We start from the raw sequence: 16741 nt of genomic DNA, 5'->3' as shown, positions 1-16741 counted from the left end.
GATCCAATCTGAACCGTGGATCACACGACAAACGCGTCCAATCCAACGGTGAACATTCCATCACCAGTAATTCCTTAATCAAATCACATTTTCCAGTCTTTACCATTAGCTTCGTGTCTCGATCTTCTCGTTTGTTGTTACTCCCGACCTTTGACTGCGCACGCAGTTTAAGAAATATGAATACTTTTAAAATTTGTGGTTTTAAACAAGTAAAAAAGGGGCAGATTATTTATGTGATTATAAAAGTTTTAAGGGTAGAATTGTAAGTTTAAGCTAAATTGTTACCAAATTTAGTAAAGGTTTATTTTTTTTGGAACGGACCAAAAAGAAAATATATTTACAAAAGCTCCAAACAACTCTCTGTGTGTGTGGTGATTTAGAGAGAAGCTTCTAGAGAGAGAAAGAGGCGGAGTTTGTACTCTACGCTTTTGGATTCACTGTGTGTGTGTGTGTGTGGATCTATATCTCGGTGAGAGAAAGCTATGGAGGTAGCGAGACCTCAGTTGATTCACCGATGGATCTCGGTTTTGGTGCTGATATGTCTCTTCTCCTATGAAGCTCACTGTTTTTACCTCCCTGGTGTTGCTCCTCAGGATTTCCAGAAGGTGAATTTTCAGCTCTGTTCTCTCCAAATGTGTGTGCGTGTGTTTTTGTGTATGCGATATGTTGTAATTACATGATTCTGTAGTGAAAATCCGAGGTTAGAGCTAGCACGATAGACAGAATGATTTTCATTGTTGAATCTCGATGCTAATTTTTGTGCTATTCATTGCACACATATAGCGGTTATTTGTAAATCGGATACTTCTAATAGGAGTAGGTTATAATTGAGATGGTTTTTGGATGAATTGCTATTGTAGTACATGTGCTATTTGATGTTTGAGGTTTTGATTTGGATAATTGGCGGCTTATGTGTTGGATCTGGTATACATTAGCGATTTTGCTGATAAATCTATTAAATTTTCTGTTAGATCTATAAAAGCATCAAATGGATTTTATTGGTTTTGGTCGTTTAAGGACGGTACATTCTACTGTTTCCTCTGTTAGATTCAATGGGCTTGTTGTTGGTTGAATCTAACTTCCCTTTATACAAGTGGAACACATAAGCTTCGGACGTAAGATTGTAGTTATGGTTTAAGTGAGTGGCATCAACATTCAGTTCTGGAAAACAGTATACAAATGCTTGATCCCAGCATCCAACATTTGTTGAAATCAGGAGTTCATGGACAAAGGACACTCAGTTGCATATTGACTCGATACATTTGATTGTCTATGTCTACATATGGACCTATGGTTTTACTACAGTGCGAATGGTGCTTCATGTATTTTGTCTCTACCTTGCTTTCAGCTGATTACCGCTGTTTTCTTTTCAATGTTGTTTGTTTGTTTTACTTCTAGCCTTTGATTGATATATAAGATATCAAGTGTTTTGCTGTGTCCATAGAGGATTAGGAAATTCTTGAATATTTCAACTGAATAAAAGATAACACAAATTTCATAATCATAGAGTGTCAGTTGAATATTGGAATAACAAATCGAGCTAAATGGATTCTGAGGATTCATATAGCTGACCTCAGCTAGCTTGGAATTGAGGTGTATAAGCAGCTGTCCTTTCTTGAGACTTCTAGTTGTGGGTGCAGATATCTAGTTAGCATGCTTTGTTGTTGGAATATTCCAAGTGGTCCACAGATTATCAAAGACAGATCTTCACACAGTAGTGCAAAATATGCCTCTGATAGATTTATATTATGAAAAAAAGGAATCTTTTTAATAGCTCGTATTGTTGGTAGGAGCAATTTCAGAGCGAGACATTTTGGAGGACAGTGTTCAGTATAATGCTATAAAAGTATGAAATATATCTTGTGATTGTCCAAAGAAGTCTGGTACAAGTTTCCTGAAGTTAAACAGTGATTCTATCAACTTTTAAGAAGCTCCTTGGCACGCTAAATTTTCCACTTCAATCTGGCCAAAAATGTTATTTTGTCTGAATCAACTTCTTGTAAGATGACTTTTCACTTTTCTCTTTTTTGGGGCAGGGTGACCCTCTGATGGTGAAAGTGAACAAGTTGACCTCTACAAAAAATGCAGCTTCCTTATTCCTATTATTCCCTTGATCCCTTCCTTACTGCAAGCCGGAACAAATTGTTGACAGTGCAGAGAATCTTGGTGAAGTTCTTCGTGGTGACCATATTGAGAATTCCCCTTATGAGGTTAGTTTCTTTTCTCAGATTTGTTTTTTCCCTGATTGTTCTTTGTTCCTTTTTCTTCTTTTTTTTTGTGGGGGTGGGTTACTAGTGTGCTTTGTCTTATGCTTTGAATAAGGGGGAGTTGATTGACTGGACAATCTATTATGCAGTTCCATATGAGAGAACCACAGATGTGCAATGTTTATGTCGTACTGTTCTTAATGCAAAAACTGCAAAACAGCTGAAGGAGAAGATTGAAGATGAATATCGGGTCAACATGTGAGAGTTATCCTGTGATATCTTTGTATATTAAATTTGTTTCCTCTTTTCTGGTTGTATAATATTGCATCTAAAATGAGATGTGACGTTTTAACAGGATTTTGGATAATCTTCCTCTTGTTATGCCCATAAAAAGGCTTGGCCTGGACACTACAGTCTATCAGCATGTTTTTCATGTTGGTCTAAAGGGGCAATATGCTGGAGTATGTATCAGATTATTTCATCTTTTTCTCTGGTGGTTTGGTTTATAAATATTCTGGAGGCATCGTGAACTTATTTCCTCTGCATCTTTTCTATTCTTTAGAGCAAGGAGGAGAAGCATTTTATCCATAATCATTTGACATTCACTGTCAAGTTTCACAGGGATCCACAAACTGATGCTGCAAGCGTTGTAGGATTTGGAGACCATTCTGGTAGTTATGTGTAGTTCATATGTTTTGACTTCAATTATTGTTTCTTTGTTATGAATGTTGAATTGGATATTGTGTTTTCTTTTCCAGTGTGAAATATGAATACGATGGGGAATGGAATGACAAAAATCGGTTGACCACTTGTGATCCCCATGCCAAGTGTACTGTTACAAGTTAGGATTCTCCCCAAGAGGTTGAAGATAAAAAGGAAATCATCTTCACATATGATGTTGAATTTAAGGTAAAACACGTCTAATTATGGAGATCAGATTTTATTATCTTTCTAAGTGGCAGTTGATGTTTGAATCTACTACTGATAAAGTGCCTATTACTACAAGCTTAACTACCCTGATCAGCCATTATTTGTTATGCTCAAAATTACCTCCCATGTCCAATTAATAACTTTACCGGTGATACTACTTATTTTCTTGTTACACTCTACTTCCTATATTCTAGCCAATAGCACCTATTATTTAATGTTGAATTTCTCATGAAACTTTTTCAAGACAATATCTTAATTTTAAACAAGTTATATTTAATACGGAGTATTGAAGTTCTTTACAATGTAAAAATGCACATGCATGTGGGCTGGTTGTGATGAATTTGTATCCTTGTATCTGTTCTCCAACTCTCAGGAAAGTGATATCAATTGGGCATCGAGATGGGATACATACCTTTTAATGACCGATGATCAGATCCACTGGTTTTCAATTGTTAATTCATTGATGATTGGGCATGGTAGCAATGATCATGTCACGGACCCTCTACCGTGACATCTCCAAGTACAATCAGTTAGAGAGCCAGGAAGAGGCTCAAGAGGAAACAGGATGGAAATTGGTTCACGGGGATGTTTTTAGGCCTCCAATTAACCCAGATCTGTTGTGTGTTTATGTTGGGACTGGTGTTCAGTTCTTTGGAATGACAGTAGTTACAATGACGTTTGCTGTCCTGGGATTCTTGTCCCCTTCAAACAGGGGAGGATTGATGACCGCAATGTTGCTTCTCTGGGCATTCATGGGTGTTTTTGCTGGGTATGCTTCAGCCCGCCTTTACAAGATGTACAAAGGAACTGAGTGGAAGAAAATTACTCTCAAGACAGCACTCATGTTCCCCGGAGTTGTTTTTGTTCTTTTCTTTGTGTTGAATGCTCTAATTTGGGGAGAGAAATCATCTGGGGCAGTACCATTTGGAACCATGTTTGCATTAGTATTCTTGTGGTTTGGCATCGCAGTACCACTCGTTTTTGTTGGTAGTTATGTAGGTTTTAAGAAGTCAGCTATTCTTCATCCTCACCTCAATCTGGTTGCAGCAGTTCTATTACATATTCATTGTGCTCGTCATCCTTATCATTGCCTGTGCCGAGATCACAATTGTGCTCTGCTATTTCCAGCTATGCAGTGAGGACTACCTTTGGTGGTGGAGATCATACCTCACTTCAGGGTCATCGGCTCTCTACCTATTCCTTTATGCAGCATTCTATTTCTTTACAAAGCTCGAGATCACAAAGCCCGTATCTGGTATGCTGTACTTCGGCTACATGTTGATCGCATCATATGCTTTCTTTGTCTTGACTGGCACAATTGGGTTCTACGCATGCTTCTGGTTCGCGAGGCTCATCTACTCATCAGTGAAGATTGACTAGAAGTGTCGTGTTGCAGTTCCACGAGATTTTAGTTGACAATATGATTCTTGTACCAAAAGATTGAAAAGGATGTATTGTTTGTTAATTAGCCAGTTAATCCTCTTATTTACTTGAACTTTTATAGATGGAAATTTTGTTAATGAAGGTGTTTTAGAGATGGCAATGGGGCGGCCCGCCCCGCATAACAAAATCTTATGTTTTCAACCCGCTCCGCCCCGCCCCGCATAAACCCGCACCGCATAGTACAAAACTTTCTCTTTTCTTTTTAATTATTAATTTTAATGAGTAACTTTTCCCAAACATTTTTTTGTTAACTTGTACTAACAGAGCTAGTTGTTTTTATTTTTATTTTAGGGCTTTTAAAATCAAAAATCAAAAGCATTATTAGAAAGAAAGCAAACCCAGAAAATTGAAGGAGTAAAAGGTTTTGGTATGACGTCTCATTTTCAAATCTTCTTAGGATTAGTTTCTGGACAAATGTGAATTCAATAAAGTGAATTGGTCTTATAGTAATAATGATGATCTAAATGCATAACTGATTTGATAATGCAAACTAAATATAGCAATTTTTTTGTAATATATCAATTTAAGATGATGGAATAAACAACGGATATAATATGGTAAAGCCTAAAGGAATTGATAAGGAAGATTGATCAAAATTGCATGCTTAGCGGAAGAATTTTATAATCAGATTCTAGGAAAGATAAAATTATCCCAAAATCCGCAACCGCCCCGCAATCACGTTCATTTTCGTAAAAGAAATTCAACCTGCCCCGCGTCCATCTACCCCCGCCCCGCACCCGCCCCGCCCCGTTGCCATCCCTAAAGTGTTTGTTGTATTCACTAATTTTATATGATGTTAGCTCCAACCACCAAAAATGGAAGATGCTATCTTGATTCAGATAAAGAGCAGCAAAGTATGAGGTAGTTAAATTGGGCAATTGAGTATTCTTGAGGGGAGAAGACGGGCCAGATGCAGCAGAGCAACAACTAAGGAGCAAGTTCCTCCTATAAGGAGACCGCCGTCTCAAGGAGCATCACGACCCACATGCTAAAGGCAAAACGATTGGCTCTCTATAGCCCAATCCCCTCAGGGTTCCCCTCCTAAAAGAGTGCCAACTCAAGGCTCATCATGGCCGTTAGTTGGCCAACTTATCATGCTCTCATGATTGCAGGTTCCAATTCTGTCCCCCAAAGTCGTGAAACATTGTTCACGGAATAGAAAGCTGGCTCTAACCCTCTACAAAAGGTGATTAATGTTCAGTTTTGGTCCACCTCTTTGCAAGATGGCAACCCAATTGGCTCTATACCCCTGCAGACAATTCAATTGGCTATATACCTGAATCTAATTTACCCTTACCCCTGCTATATACCTGAATCTAATTTACCCTTAGCCCTGGGTCCTTTCTATTCCTTTATATGCTCACCATGGGAGCATAGGTAAAGTTCAATCAGGACATTATATAGGAATAATTTTTAAAAGGGGAGAGGTGGGAAGGGGTCAAAAGTTCATATCCGGACATTATGTAAATTATCATAAATAGACTTCCGCAAATTCATAGGAGGTCCAAAGTAGGTTTACACGCATGTAGAAATAGTCAAATTTTAATAAATTTGAGCAACTGTTAATGTTCCAAAATAGTTAGCACCCCTTCCCAGTCTTGTCTTATCCACAGTTGAGATATAATCCTAAAGAGTCGAAATAGGGACATACTAAACATATTTAATTACAGAAATACTGTTGCAATAACTCTCTAAACATAAATTATACATGGAAGCCTTTTGAAAACCTCACGAGACCAGTAAACAAGTCAAAACAAAAATCAAAATGAGCAGATATCTTTTTCAAGTAAAACTTCAATTTTTCTCATAAGATTATGATATTTTTTCAAGTAAAATGCATGTCCAAATATAATTTTTAGTTTTTAATATCCTTTTTAATTAACTTAACTCAAAATACTATTTTTTTCTTCTAAAACCTATACTTTTATGTCCAAATTGCAGTATTTTTTATCCATATGCTTAAAATTTAAATCCACCTAATTAAGGCATTGTTTATTTCACATATAAATCTGAGTAATTGTTAATTTGTTATAGCTCTATTAGGCGAATTAAGTACACATTTTTATGTAATATATGAGTTCTGTTATAAATATATTATATTATGGATGTTCATTTAGTACTCCATTGTAAATAAGCTTCCTGAAGAAGCTTATCCATATGGGACTCCACCGTAAATATGTTTATCTATTTAAGTACTCTATTGGAAATAAGCTTCCTGAAGAAGCTTATCACTTCGATACCCGGTTATGGATAAACATTACCCCCGGTAGAAGATTATCCATACCGGGTATAATAAGCTTATCCTTTCAGTACCCAGTTATGGATAAACATTACCCCCGGTAGAAGATTATCCATATCGGGTATAATAAGCTTATCCTTTCAGTACTCCGTTATGGATAAACATTGCTCTCAGTAGAAGATTATCCATATCTGGTATAGTAGCAGCTTACACAACAGCTTCCTTTCTTCTATAAATAGAAGAGATTTCAGTTCATTATGTACATCAGTTTGAATTCGAATAATATATCAGTTTCTCTTCTATACTTGTCTTTACTTTATAGTCTTTATTTTATAACACGTTATCAGCACGAGACTCTGCCATCTCGAGCAAATATTTTGAAAGTATCTGAGGTAAGAACTTTCTTTTCCTAAATAATGTCAAATCTTTCTAAACTTGAATTTGTAGCCCTGGATATATCGGGCAAAAGCTACATGTCTTGGGTGCTTGATGCTGAAATTCATCTTGATGCGATGGGTCTGGCAGACACCATCAAAGACAAAAATCAGGCATCAAACCAAGACCGTGCCAAAGCAATGATATTCCTACGCCATCACCTTGATGAGGGCCTGAAAATGGAATATCTTACTGTTAAAGATCCAGTCATACTGTGGAATAATTTGAAAGATAGATATGACCACCTGAAGATGGTCGTTCTTCCACAGGCACGATATGATTGGACTCATCTAAGGCTACAAGATTTTAAATCTATCAGTGAGTATAATTCTGCTATGTTCAGAATTATTTCCCAATTGAAGTTATGTGGTGATAATATTACTGATCATGATATGTTGGAGAAAACTTTCACCACTTTTCATGCCTCGAATATGCTCCTGCAGCAGCAATATCGAGAGATGGGATTTAAAAAGTATTCTGAACTTATCTCACATCTTCTTATAGCAGAGCAACATAATGGGCTATTAATGAAAAATCATGAAAGCCGACCTATTGGTTCTTGTCCATTCCCTGAAGTGAATGAGACGAACTTCCACCAAGCTAAACGTGGAAGAGGTCATGGCCCCAGTCGTGGTCATGGCCGTGGTCGGGAAAGAAACTTTAATCATGGTAATAATAATGCACCAAAGAACACTCCTCACCACCAGCAGTGGAAAAAGAAGGAACAAAAGCATGAAGCGGTGCAAACACCAAATTCAGAAAATGCATGCTATAGATGTGGAGAAAAAGGGCACTGATCACGTACCTGTCGTACGCCAAAGCACCTGGTTGAGCTTTATCAAGCCTCCCTAAAGAAGACAAAGAAAAATGCTGAAGCAAATTTTATTTCTGAAGATAATTTAGACTTCATGCATTTGGATGTAACTGATTACCTTGCACTCCCAGAAGGAGAAACAAGTCATGTAATCTGTGGTGAATATGTAGAAATGTAAATATTTTAATTTTTGTTATTTGTAATAGATAGTATGGTTATGTAATTGTTGTACATAAAGAAAAATTATGATTTGATAATGATGTTTACTATAATATATCTTGTTTATGTCATTTTGAAGAATATGGATAACATTATTAGATCAACTTAAACTCTAGCAGAGTTTGCAAGAAATATACAACCACAAGAAGTGGTTATATTTCGTATATCTCATTGTAATTATATTTTGTTAACTACCAGAAGTGGTATATGCCTATGATCACCAGAAGTGATAATTTAGGCTTTCTATGGTTACAATTGAAGATAAGCTACATAAATATTCTCTATATTAAATGCACGCCTCGATTTGCTCCTGAAGTAGTAAATATTTTAAAAGAGGTTGAGGCATCACAATTTGATGTGATTAATGCGCATTCAGATAATTATGTTCGATTTCCTGAAGGATGAGAACTTTTGATAATATTAATCCATTCCCTGAAGTGAATGTGACAATACTAATAAGTCGGGTAAATATGAACGCGCTCTTGATGTGAATACATTACAATTCACCTCCAGAAGAGTTAATATAATTGAGAGAATATATACTCAATATTTCGTATTTTAAATTTGCTCCTGAAGAAGTAACACAATTGAAATTGCCTCCTGAAGTGGAAAAATATTATGAAGAGGAGTTTTCGTGTGCTTAAACAATTGTTTTACATTGTTTATTTGATTGTGATTTTCTCTCATGACACCAGCAGTGTCTGAGCAATATTTGATAGTACAAAATGTATCAACAACTCCTGAAGAGCTAAATGTTTGCCTAAAGAATACATGACACCAGTAGTGCCAGATAAATATTAGATTGTGGATAATAAATGAAGGCTCTCGAAGAGCTTATATACAAATATGTCATTCATATTATATGATTATGGTCAAAACATATGTTGTAGTAAACCTGAAGTTTACTAATACAAATGACTATCATATTGAGACTACAAATGATTGGAAGATTGATAATCTTCATGTTTCCACAATCATAGGGGGTAAAATAATATGTATGTGAGAAGTTACCTGCCTTATTCTTTAATTTGTACTATATCATGTATCACAGTAAACCAGAAGTTTACTAAAGCAAAAGTTTATGCCATAGTAAACCAGAAGTTTACTAAGAGATAGCACATGACATGATAAACTTGAAGTTTTCATTTGCCATTTTTAAATGAGCTATTTGAGAATTCAGATAAGCATATACTAAAGAACTAGAAGATTCTTCAGGAATTCTCATGTGTTGCTTGTTCTCATAATGAATTGATTATACCAGCTAAAGTTGGGACTAAGACCCCTGATTCTGAAATATATAAAAGGTGAATATGGGCCCGTTCACCTATCATGTGAACCACTTATAGGTGCATATATGAGATGGTTACATGTGTAATTATTGTCAACCTGCAGTTTGGCATTTGGAATTGCTTTTCTCGATTAAGAGCATAATTTTCAGATTATGAAATCAAGACAGTTCATCTTGATAATGCTGGTTTATATCCAAGCTGGTTTAGCATTGAATACCTCCTATTAATGGCTAAACCATTGCTTATGAGAACAAAGCTTCATGTGTTGGTCTAAGATTTTCTAAATTGCATATAGCAGCACTTGTATGCATCAGATCAACAATATATGATAAGTCCTCCCTTCACAATTGGTTTAGGATCAGAAACCAAATATTTTTACTATCTTTTGTTGCGTGGTATATGATTAATTTCTCTACCATAATACACAAAGATATGTTTCCCAAAGATGATTGGGGATATATGTTAGTTTTTCTAACATTTGGGGGATGGAATAAACAGTTGAAAAATATGCTATATGAATCGAATTATCATGATCCTCACTTAGAAGATAATTCAAGTCGAATGCCAGAAGCATTTGCTGATCCAAAATTAAATATCATATTTCAGCTGCAAATGCTCCTATTAAAATTAAAGTCCCTGAAGGATAGAGTTTACTGTACGCATGAAGCGTGGTAGACCAATCGGTTCCAAAGGTAACAATCCTTGAAAAATAGTAGGAGCTAATGATCAAAATGATCATAATGAGGAGGAAATAAGCTCTAGAAGAGCCCACGACATAACATTTCATGAAACTCCCGAAAAAGTTCAGGTACCTGAAAATAAAGAAAGTGATGAGATCTCCACAAGTTATGTCGCTTCGGAACTGACACAAAATGATCGTCGACGATATATTTAATACAATATAGTGCACAATATTGTAAAAGATTGTGAGGATCGGACTAGCAGTCCAGACACTTGAAGATGTCATACCATTTAGATACAAGTCTTAACCTATATGACTTATTTGGCTAAATCTATATGAAGATCCTTGAAGGATTGAAAATGCCCGAAGCATATAATTCAAAGTCTTGAGAAATGTACTCGATCAAATTATAAAGATCTTTGTACGGTTTAAAGCAATCTGTGCGCGTGTGGTATAATCGCCTCAGTAAATATTTGCTGAAAGAAAGTTACATAAATTATGTTATTTGTCCATGTATTTTTATAAAGAAAATGTCATCAAAATTTGTTACACTTGTTGTTTATGTTGGTGACATAAATCTTATTGGAACTCCGGAAGAGCTCCAAGAGGGTTTTAAAAATATTTTTACATGGACAAAGTGTACCCATTAAGTACACCAATGAATATTCAATCACTTGAAGTGAATAAGGATCCGTTCCAACCTCTAGAAGAGGCTGAGGAGCTCCTTGGTCCTGAAATACTCTATCTCGGTATAGATGGTGCACTTATTTATCTTGCTAATGCTAACAAAAGTGGTGCAGATCGTATTGGTAATGCAGATGCAGGTTATTTATCCGATACCCATAAAGCTCGATTTCAAACCGGCAAGCAGGGAGTGCATATGATTGAGATCAGTGATTCATTCGAGAAACATGTGGGTTGGAATGTGATAAAAGACCCACAATATTATACGGAGACAATGTTTCATGCATAGCACTATTAAAGGGAGGATTTATAAAAGGAGATAGAACGAAGAACATTTCACCAGAATTATTCTACATACATGATCTTCAGGAAAATTGTGACATTGATGTGCATCAAATTAGTTCAAGTGACAATCCAACAGATTGTCTTTACCAACATCAATTTTTGAGAATATGGTATACAAGATTGGAATGCGGAGACTCAAATATTTGAAATAAGGTTTTCTTCAGGGGAAGTAAAATGTGCGTTGTACTCTTTTTCCCTTACTAAGGTTTTTCCCACAGGGTTTTCCTTATAAGGTTTTTAATGAGGCAACCAACAATGCGTATTACTAAATATGTGTACTCTTTTTCTTTCACTAGGATTTTTTTCCCACGTGGTTTTTCCTAGTAAGGTTTTAATGAGGCACGTTATCTTTTAATGAACATCCAAGGGGGAGTGTTATAAATATATTATATTATGAATGTTCATTTAGTACTCCGTTGTAAATAAGCTTCCTGAAGAAGCTTATCCATATGGGACTCCACCGTAAATATGTTTATCTATTTAAGTACTCTATTGGAAATAAGCTTCCTGAAGAAGCTTATCACTTCGATACCCGGTTATGGATAAACATTACCCCCGGTAGAAGATTATCCATACAAGGTATAATAAGCTTATCCTTTCAGTACCCAGTTATGGATAAATATTATCCCCGGTAGAAGATTATCCATACCGGGTATAATAAGCTTATCCTTTCAGTACCCAGTTATGAATAAACATTACCTCTGGTAGAAGATTATTCATACCGGGTATAATAAGTTTATCCTTTCAGTACCCAGTTATGGATAAACATTACCCCCGGTAGAAGATTATCCATATCGGGTATAATAAGCTTATCTTTTCAGTACTCCGTTATGGATAAACATTGCTCTCGATAGAAGATTATCCATAGCTGGTATAGTAGCAGCTTACACAACAGCTTCCTCTCTTCTATAAATAGAAGAGATTTCAGTCCATTATGTACGTCAGTTTGAATTCGAATAATATATCAGTTTCTCTCTATACTTGTCTTTACTTTATAGTCTTTATTTTATAACAAGTTCGGCCTTAGTTTTGAATAGATTGAAACAAAAGGAACAAAGAAAAGGCATGTACTCATGTAGGGGCGTAGTGGTCTTTCTACATAGCGGGGACCAAGACCAGACCTCACTCGCCGTTGGGTTATCAGTAACTTTTGTCATTTCTCTTCTGTGCAAAACTTCATTTCTTTACTGCTCCCAACTCTCACTGGTTTTATACCAACCTTCTCACTTCATTTTTTCATTGCATTTTTGTGCAAGAATATCTCTCCCTGTATATACATATTTTCTTAACGATCTCATTCACTAACTCTCTTCAGCTTCCACAGCATTTCTACATAACTCAGTGTCTTTAATTTCAGCATATACGACGATAGGTCTAAACAAAGCTTTCATTTTCTCTCTTACGATCTTCTTTTTATTTCTTACTTCAATCCTCAATCGTGCACGTGAATACTATCTCTAACTCTTTCTCTCTGTGTGTAAGTGTGTGTGTATAGACGGGAAGGGATATATGGCAGTTAGGGTTTCTTCATTTTTGATGCTGTAAGTGTTTTTCCAAAAAATAATCTTGTTTTTTTTTTCTCGGGAAAGAAAAATGGAGTACTCTAGGGTGTTCGAAATTGCAACCATTTCATGTGTTGATTCTCTTTAGTAAACTAAAATCTCCAAAACAAAACAAAAAGATCACTTCCTCTCTTTTTTTCATCTATGAATATCAAAGTTCATGAATCATGCATTTATTAGCGATTTCCGTAAGTTTACAGCCTTAGACTGATCAAGCAGCAGTTTAGTCAAAAAGCACTTGTATTTTTCACCTTTTTTATCAGTGCTTGCACTGCTTGTGTATGGATGAATATTATTATAAATATACAAATATTCAGTTGGCGTATACAGAAGAGCATGAGAGTGCTAGCAGTTTTTGTCTGTCCGTATGAGTGCTTTTGATCTTTTTGCTTTTCAGCCATTATCTTTAATGCATTGCTATTCACGGAACTGATCATTTCTGGGGAAAACAGCTCAACACCACTTCTCCACTTTTCTTTTGATTTCTGTTTTACCCAGATAGTCATTTTAAACTTTTAGAAATCTAACCCCAAAAAATCCAACTTTTTTTATGCAAATCTTTATCTTTAAGCACTCATATATAATTGTTCTTTGCTTACAGATTTTGCCAACAATGAAAGTGTACACCAGAAAAGCCAAGCTAGTAAGCAGAGGCGGATCCCTCTCTCTGTATATACGCTTTTTCTCTCTCTAAATAGGTGCACCACTTCAGGCATGGAGGTGGGTTTTTATCAGAAAAGCAGTATCTGAAAGTTTCCTTTTTTCTGTTATGCTACTCTTCGGTATGTTTATGCATATGTTAATATAATATTTTAAGTGATCATAGTGTATATAATAAACTCGTGTAGGCTGTAGAGTATATTTTGTGACATTTTTGAAGAAAAGAGAGAGAGAGAGAGTACGTGCATATATATTGTACTAGTCTGAAAGAAAGGATAATAATGGTGGCAGTGGGTGTTTGTCCTTGGTAATACAGCTTTATTTATATTATACGTACAGGAATCGGATTACCTGAAACAGAAAAAGCAAAGCAGTGTTGCCGCAGACAACCAACCTCTTCTGCCCACATCTCATCTCTGTACCCTAAAACGCAATGGTACTCACTCACTCTCTTTATGTAGTTGTACTGTATTTTAACCTCATATGAATTTCTTAAACCCCATTTCGGCAGTCTCCCCAAGAGCAAGGTGGGAAGTTTTTGGAGGGAAAGATGCGGGGGGTTTATTTGGAAACAACCTCTTTACCCCAGGTAGGGGTAAGGTCTACGTATACACTACCCTCCCCAGACCCCACTAAGTGGGATTATACTGAGTTGTTATTGTTGTCGTCGTCTTTGTGTATATATATATATATCTAATAAGTAAGCTTTTGGGTTTTCAAAAGTAGTGCGATACGCGCATAATTGGACTGGACAGAATATTAATCTTATCAAATTATGATTTAATATATCATATTATTTTAATAAATATTATTATTATTTATTATTTAATGCAGTGTACATAAATATAACAAAATTTATACAATTGGTTTATAATTCCACTTCTCTTAAAGTTGCAAGTAGTTTATTCGATTGGCTTCATCTGTAATGACTTCGTCACATAAAGCATGCACGCTATATTTTATATATTTTTATTTTTTTCGCTAATTTTCGTTTTGTTTTGTATGTGCAGAACCCGATACGAGTGCAAGTTCATCCCAACAATTAGAGTGGTTAACTATGATTACATGGAACGTTAATGCTAAATGTTCAAAAAGTGATGAGGACCAAAACAAATCTGCCCAAAAGAAGAGGTCTGGCAAACATAATGAAGAAAGCGAGGAAGAAAGTGATGAGGAGCAACACACATCTGCCCAAAAGAAGAAAAGGTCCAAACATAGTGAAGAAAGAGAGGAAGAAAGAAAGGGCAAAAGTTTAGCGATAAGAAATGTGTTGTCCCAATTTTCTCCACATATAATTATTCTACAAGAGACAAGTGAGACTCAAGGATGGGACAACACAAGATTTGAAGTTATGTCCCTAAGTGAAGGCGCCGGTATAGTTTTGTTGTGGGATAAACAACATCTCAAATGTATCGGCTAATGTCTGCAAAGTGGGAGCAAGGAAGATTTATGCCTAAGTGCAACATTTAGTTTAGTCACTAATCCAAGTGTCAAATTCAAATTTTATGGCGTGTATGGGGATTCGATACATGGCTTTCAATTTTATGGGGACAGTCTAGATTTGCATAAATGCACCGACCCTTGGATACTAATGGGTGATATTAATCTCACCAGTGATCTTGAACAAGATAAGCGGCAGGCAAAAAAGAAACACTGGAAAACTTTTCAAAAGTTCCTGGATCTACCACATGTTGTAGAACCGAAATAAATTTACACACAGAGATTTTCAGGAAGTGGAAAGACTATCTAAGATAGATTCCGTTATTTGCAGTAAAAAGTTTATTGAGCTTTTTAAGAGCTATCAAGTAGATACCTGTGCAACCAGTCTATCTGACCATAAGCCAGTAATAGCATTATGGAAATTTTAAAGTAAATAAATGTAATGGGCTAAGAGGTTTCTTCCTTAATGAAGATACGTTCAAGAAAGATTATGTTTGTGTTAGCTCTAGCTTTCCGCATTTATGTTTGCAAATAAATAAGTTTGTTTTTATGACCATTTGCATGATCGATTTTCATAATAATTTTTGTGTTTGTCGTCTTTAGTTGTGGATAAACTGGCTGAAAAGGAGGGGTGTGTAGATGGACAAGGTGTTTAGCCAAGGGGAAGAGGAGACACTATATATGTGGTAAGATCTTAATTAAGTAGAAGGGATGATTCCACATTAAATGCAGATCAAATTAAAGATAATTTGACCAAGTATATTAATCTTGTGATCTACTTTTTCTTTTTGAGATTTAATTGAAGTGAAAAAAAAAACAATTTAAGCATGCATATAATATAATTGTCATTCAACAAGAATTGGGATATGCATGTTTTATGAAACGTGTCAAACAAAGCACTTCTCTTTTTGTTTTTAGTATAATGGTTGAATCAATATATCAGCCTTTTTTGGGGTTTTAAGATTTAACCATGGAATAACTGAAACCCATGACTGATATTTACTCACCCCTATCTCTAAAGGGGCTTAGTTACACGTTTGGCCAAAAACATTTACATTTCCTAGTCATCATACATTTCTTATACATCACTTTATACAAAATATATACGTTCTTTGGCTGTAATTTTTCGCGGACGACTATTTAATTTAGTTCTGTTTCCTAATGCAGCAGATTTGTTGCAAGTTGAGGCGTTAGAGTCTTCAGTGTTTGCTCTTCCGTGGTCGTTACTTTTCAATGCCGCAGATTCAAGTTGCTACTTTTCTCTTCGGGGTCGTTTTGAAGACAAGTTATGCTGGAATTAGTTATATCGGGATTATAAGTTATTCTGCTATTATTTTTTATTGACTGTTTGGTATGTTGTATTAATCCTGCTTATCTTGAGATTGCTATTCCACCGTTTGGTAAGTATAAGTTATCCCGATACCATTTTTTATCTTGGGATAACTTATACCTGGATTAGTTCCAAACAAGGGATAAGGTGGTCTAAATTTTTATCCCAAGCAAATGACCCCCCAATTTTTTTTAATGTCTCAAATTGGATGCTGCTTATGATCTTGCTTTACTAACTTATTCATCTTGCTGCTGAAATTTAATTGATTCTTTTTACTGTGAAATAGAACATAACCTTTGAAGCACAAATGTAAATTTGCTGGAACATATGAGGCATAGTGTTAGATCTCAGATAAAGCTTGAGATGAAGGACCCTAGTAAAGGAAGAAGCATGAACATAGAGAGAATGAGTTGGAGAAGAAGAGAATGAGAGAAATATCTTTCGTATATCTTCAATGTAACA

At 35.7% G+C, this 16741-nt stretch overlaps 1 protein-coding gene and 1 pseudogene across 3 annotated transcripts; both read left to right on the top strand.

Annotated features, from left to right (window-relative positions):
• Positions 1–380: 380 nt before the first annotated feature.
• LOC104219872 (transmembrane 9 superfamily member 8-like) lies at positions 381–4642 on the top strand (annotated as a pseudogene).
• A 7855-nt stretch (positions 4643–12497) lies between these two features.
• Positions 12498–15322, top strand: LOC104222049 (uncharacterized). 3 transcript variants are annotated; one of them, XM_009773227.2, is made up of 5 exons: positions 12498–12659; positions 12783–12828; positions 13451–13569; positions 13849–13945; positions 14520–15322. In XM_009773227.2, the coding sequence occupies exons 3-5, from the start codon at positions 13564–13566 to the stop codon at positions 14927–14929; spliced, it is 513 nt and encodes a 170-aa protein (XP_009771529.1). In that variant the 5' UTR covers positions 12498–12659; positions 12783–12828; positions 13451–13563; the 3' UTR covers positions 14930–15322. The 3 variants fall into 3 exon arrangements, with proteins under 3 accessions (XP_009771529.1, XP_009771528.1, XP_009771527.1); XM_009773226.2 differs by lacking the exon at positions 12783–12828; XM_009773225.2 differs by having other exon boundaries at positions 12498–12828.
• The last annotated feature ends 1419 nt before the right edge of the window (positions 15323–16741 follow it).

Source organism: Nicotiana sylvestris, chromosome 11, assembly GCF_000393655.2.
Source record: "Nicotiana sylvestris chromosome 11, ASM39365v2, whole genome shotgun sequence".
NCBI classification, from domain to species: domain Eukaryota; kingdom Viridiplantae; phylum Streptophyta; class Magnoliopsida; order Solanales; family Solanaceae; genus Nicotiana; species Nicotiana sylvestris.
The sequence above is the reverse complement of the archived record's forward strand: the minus strand, read 5'-3'. Positions and strand labels throughout refer to the sequence as shown.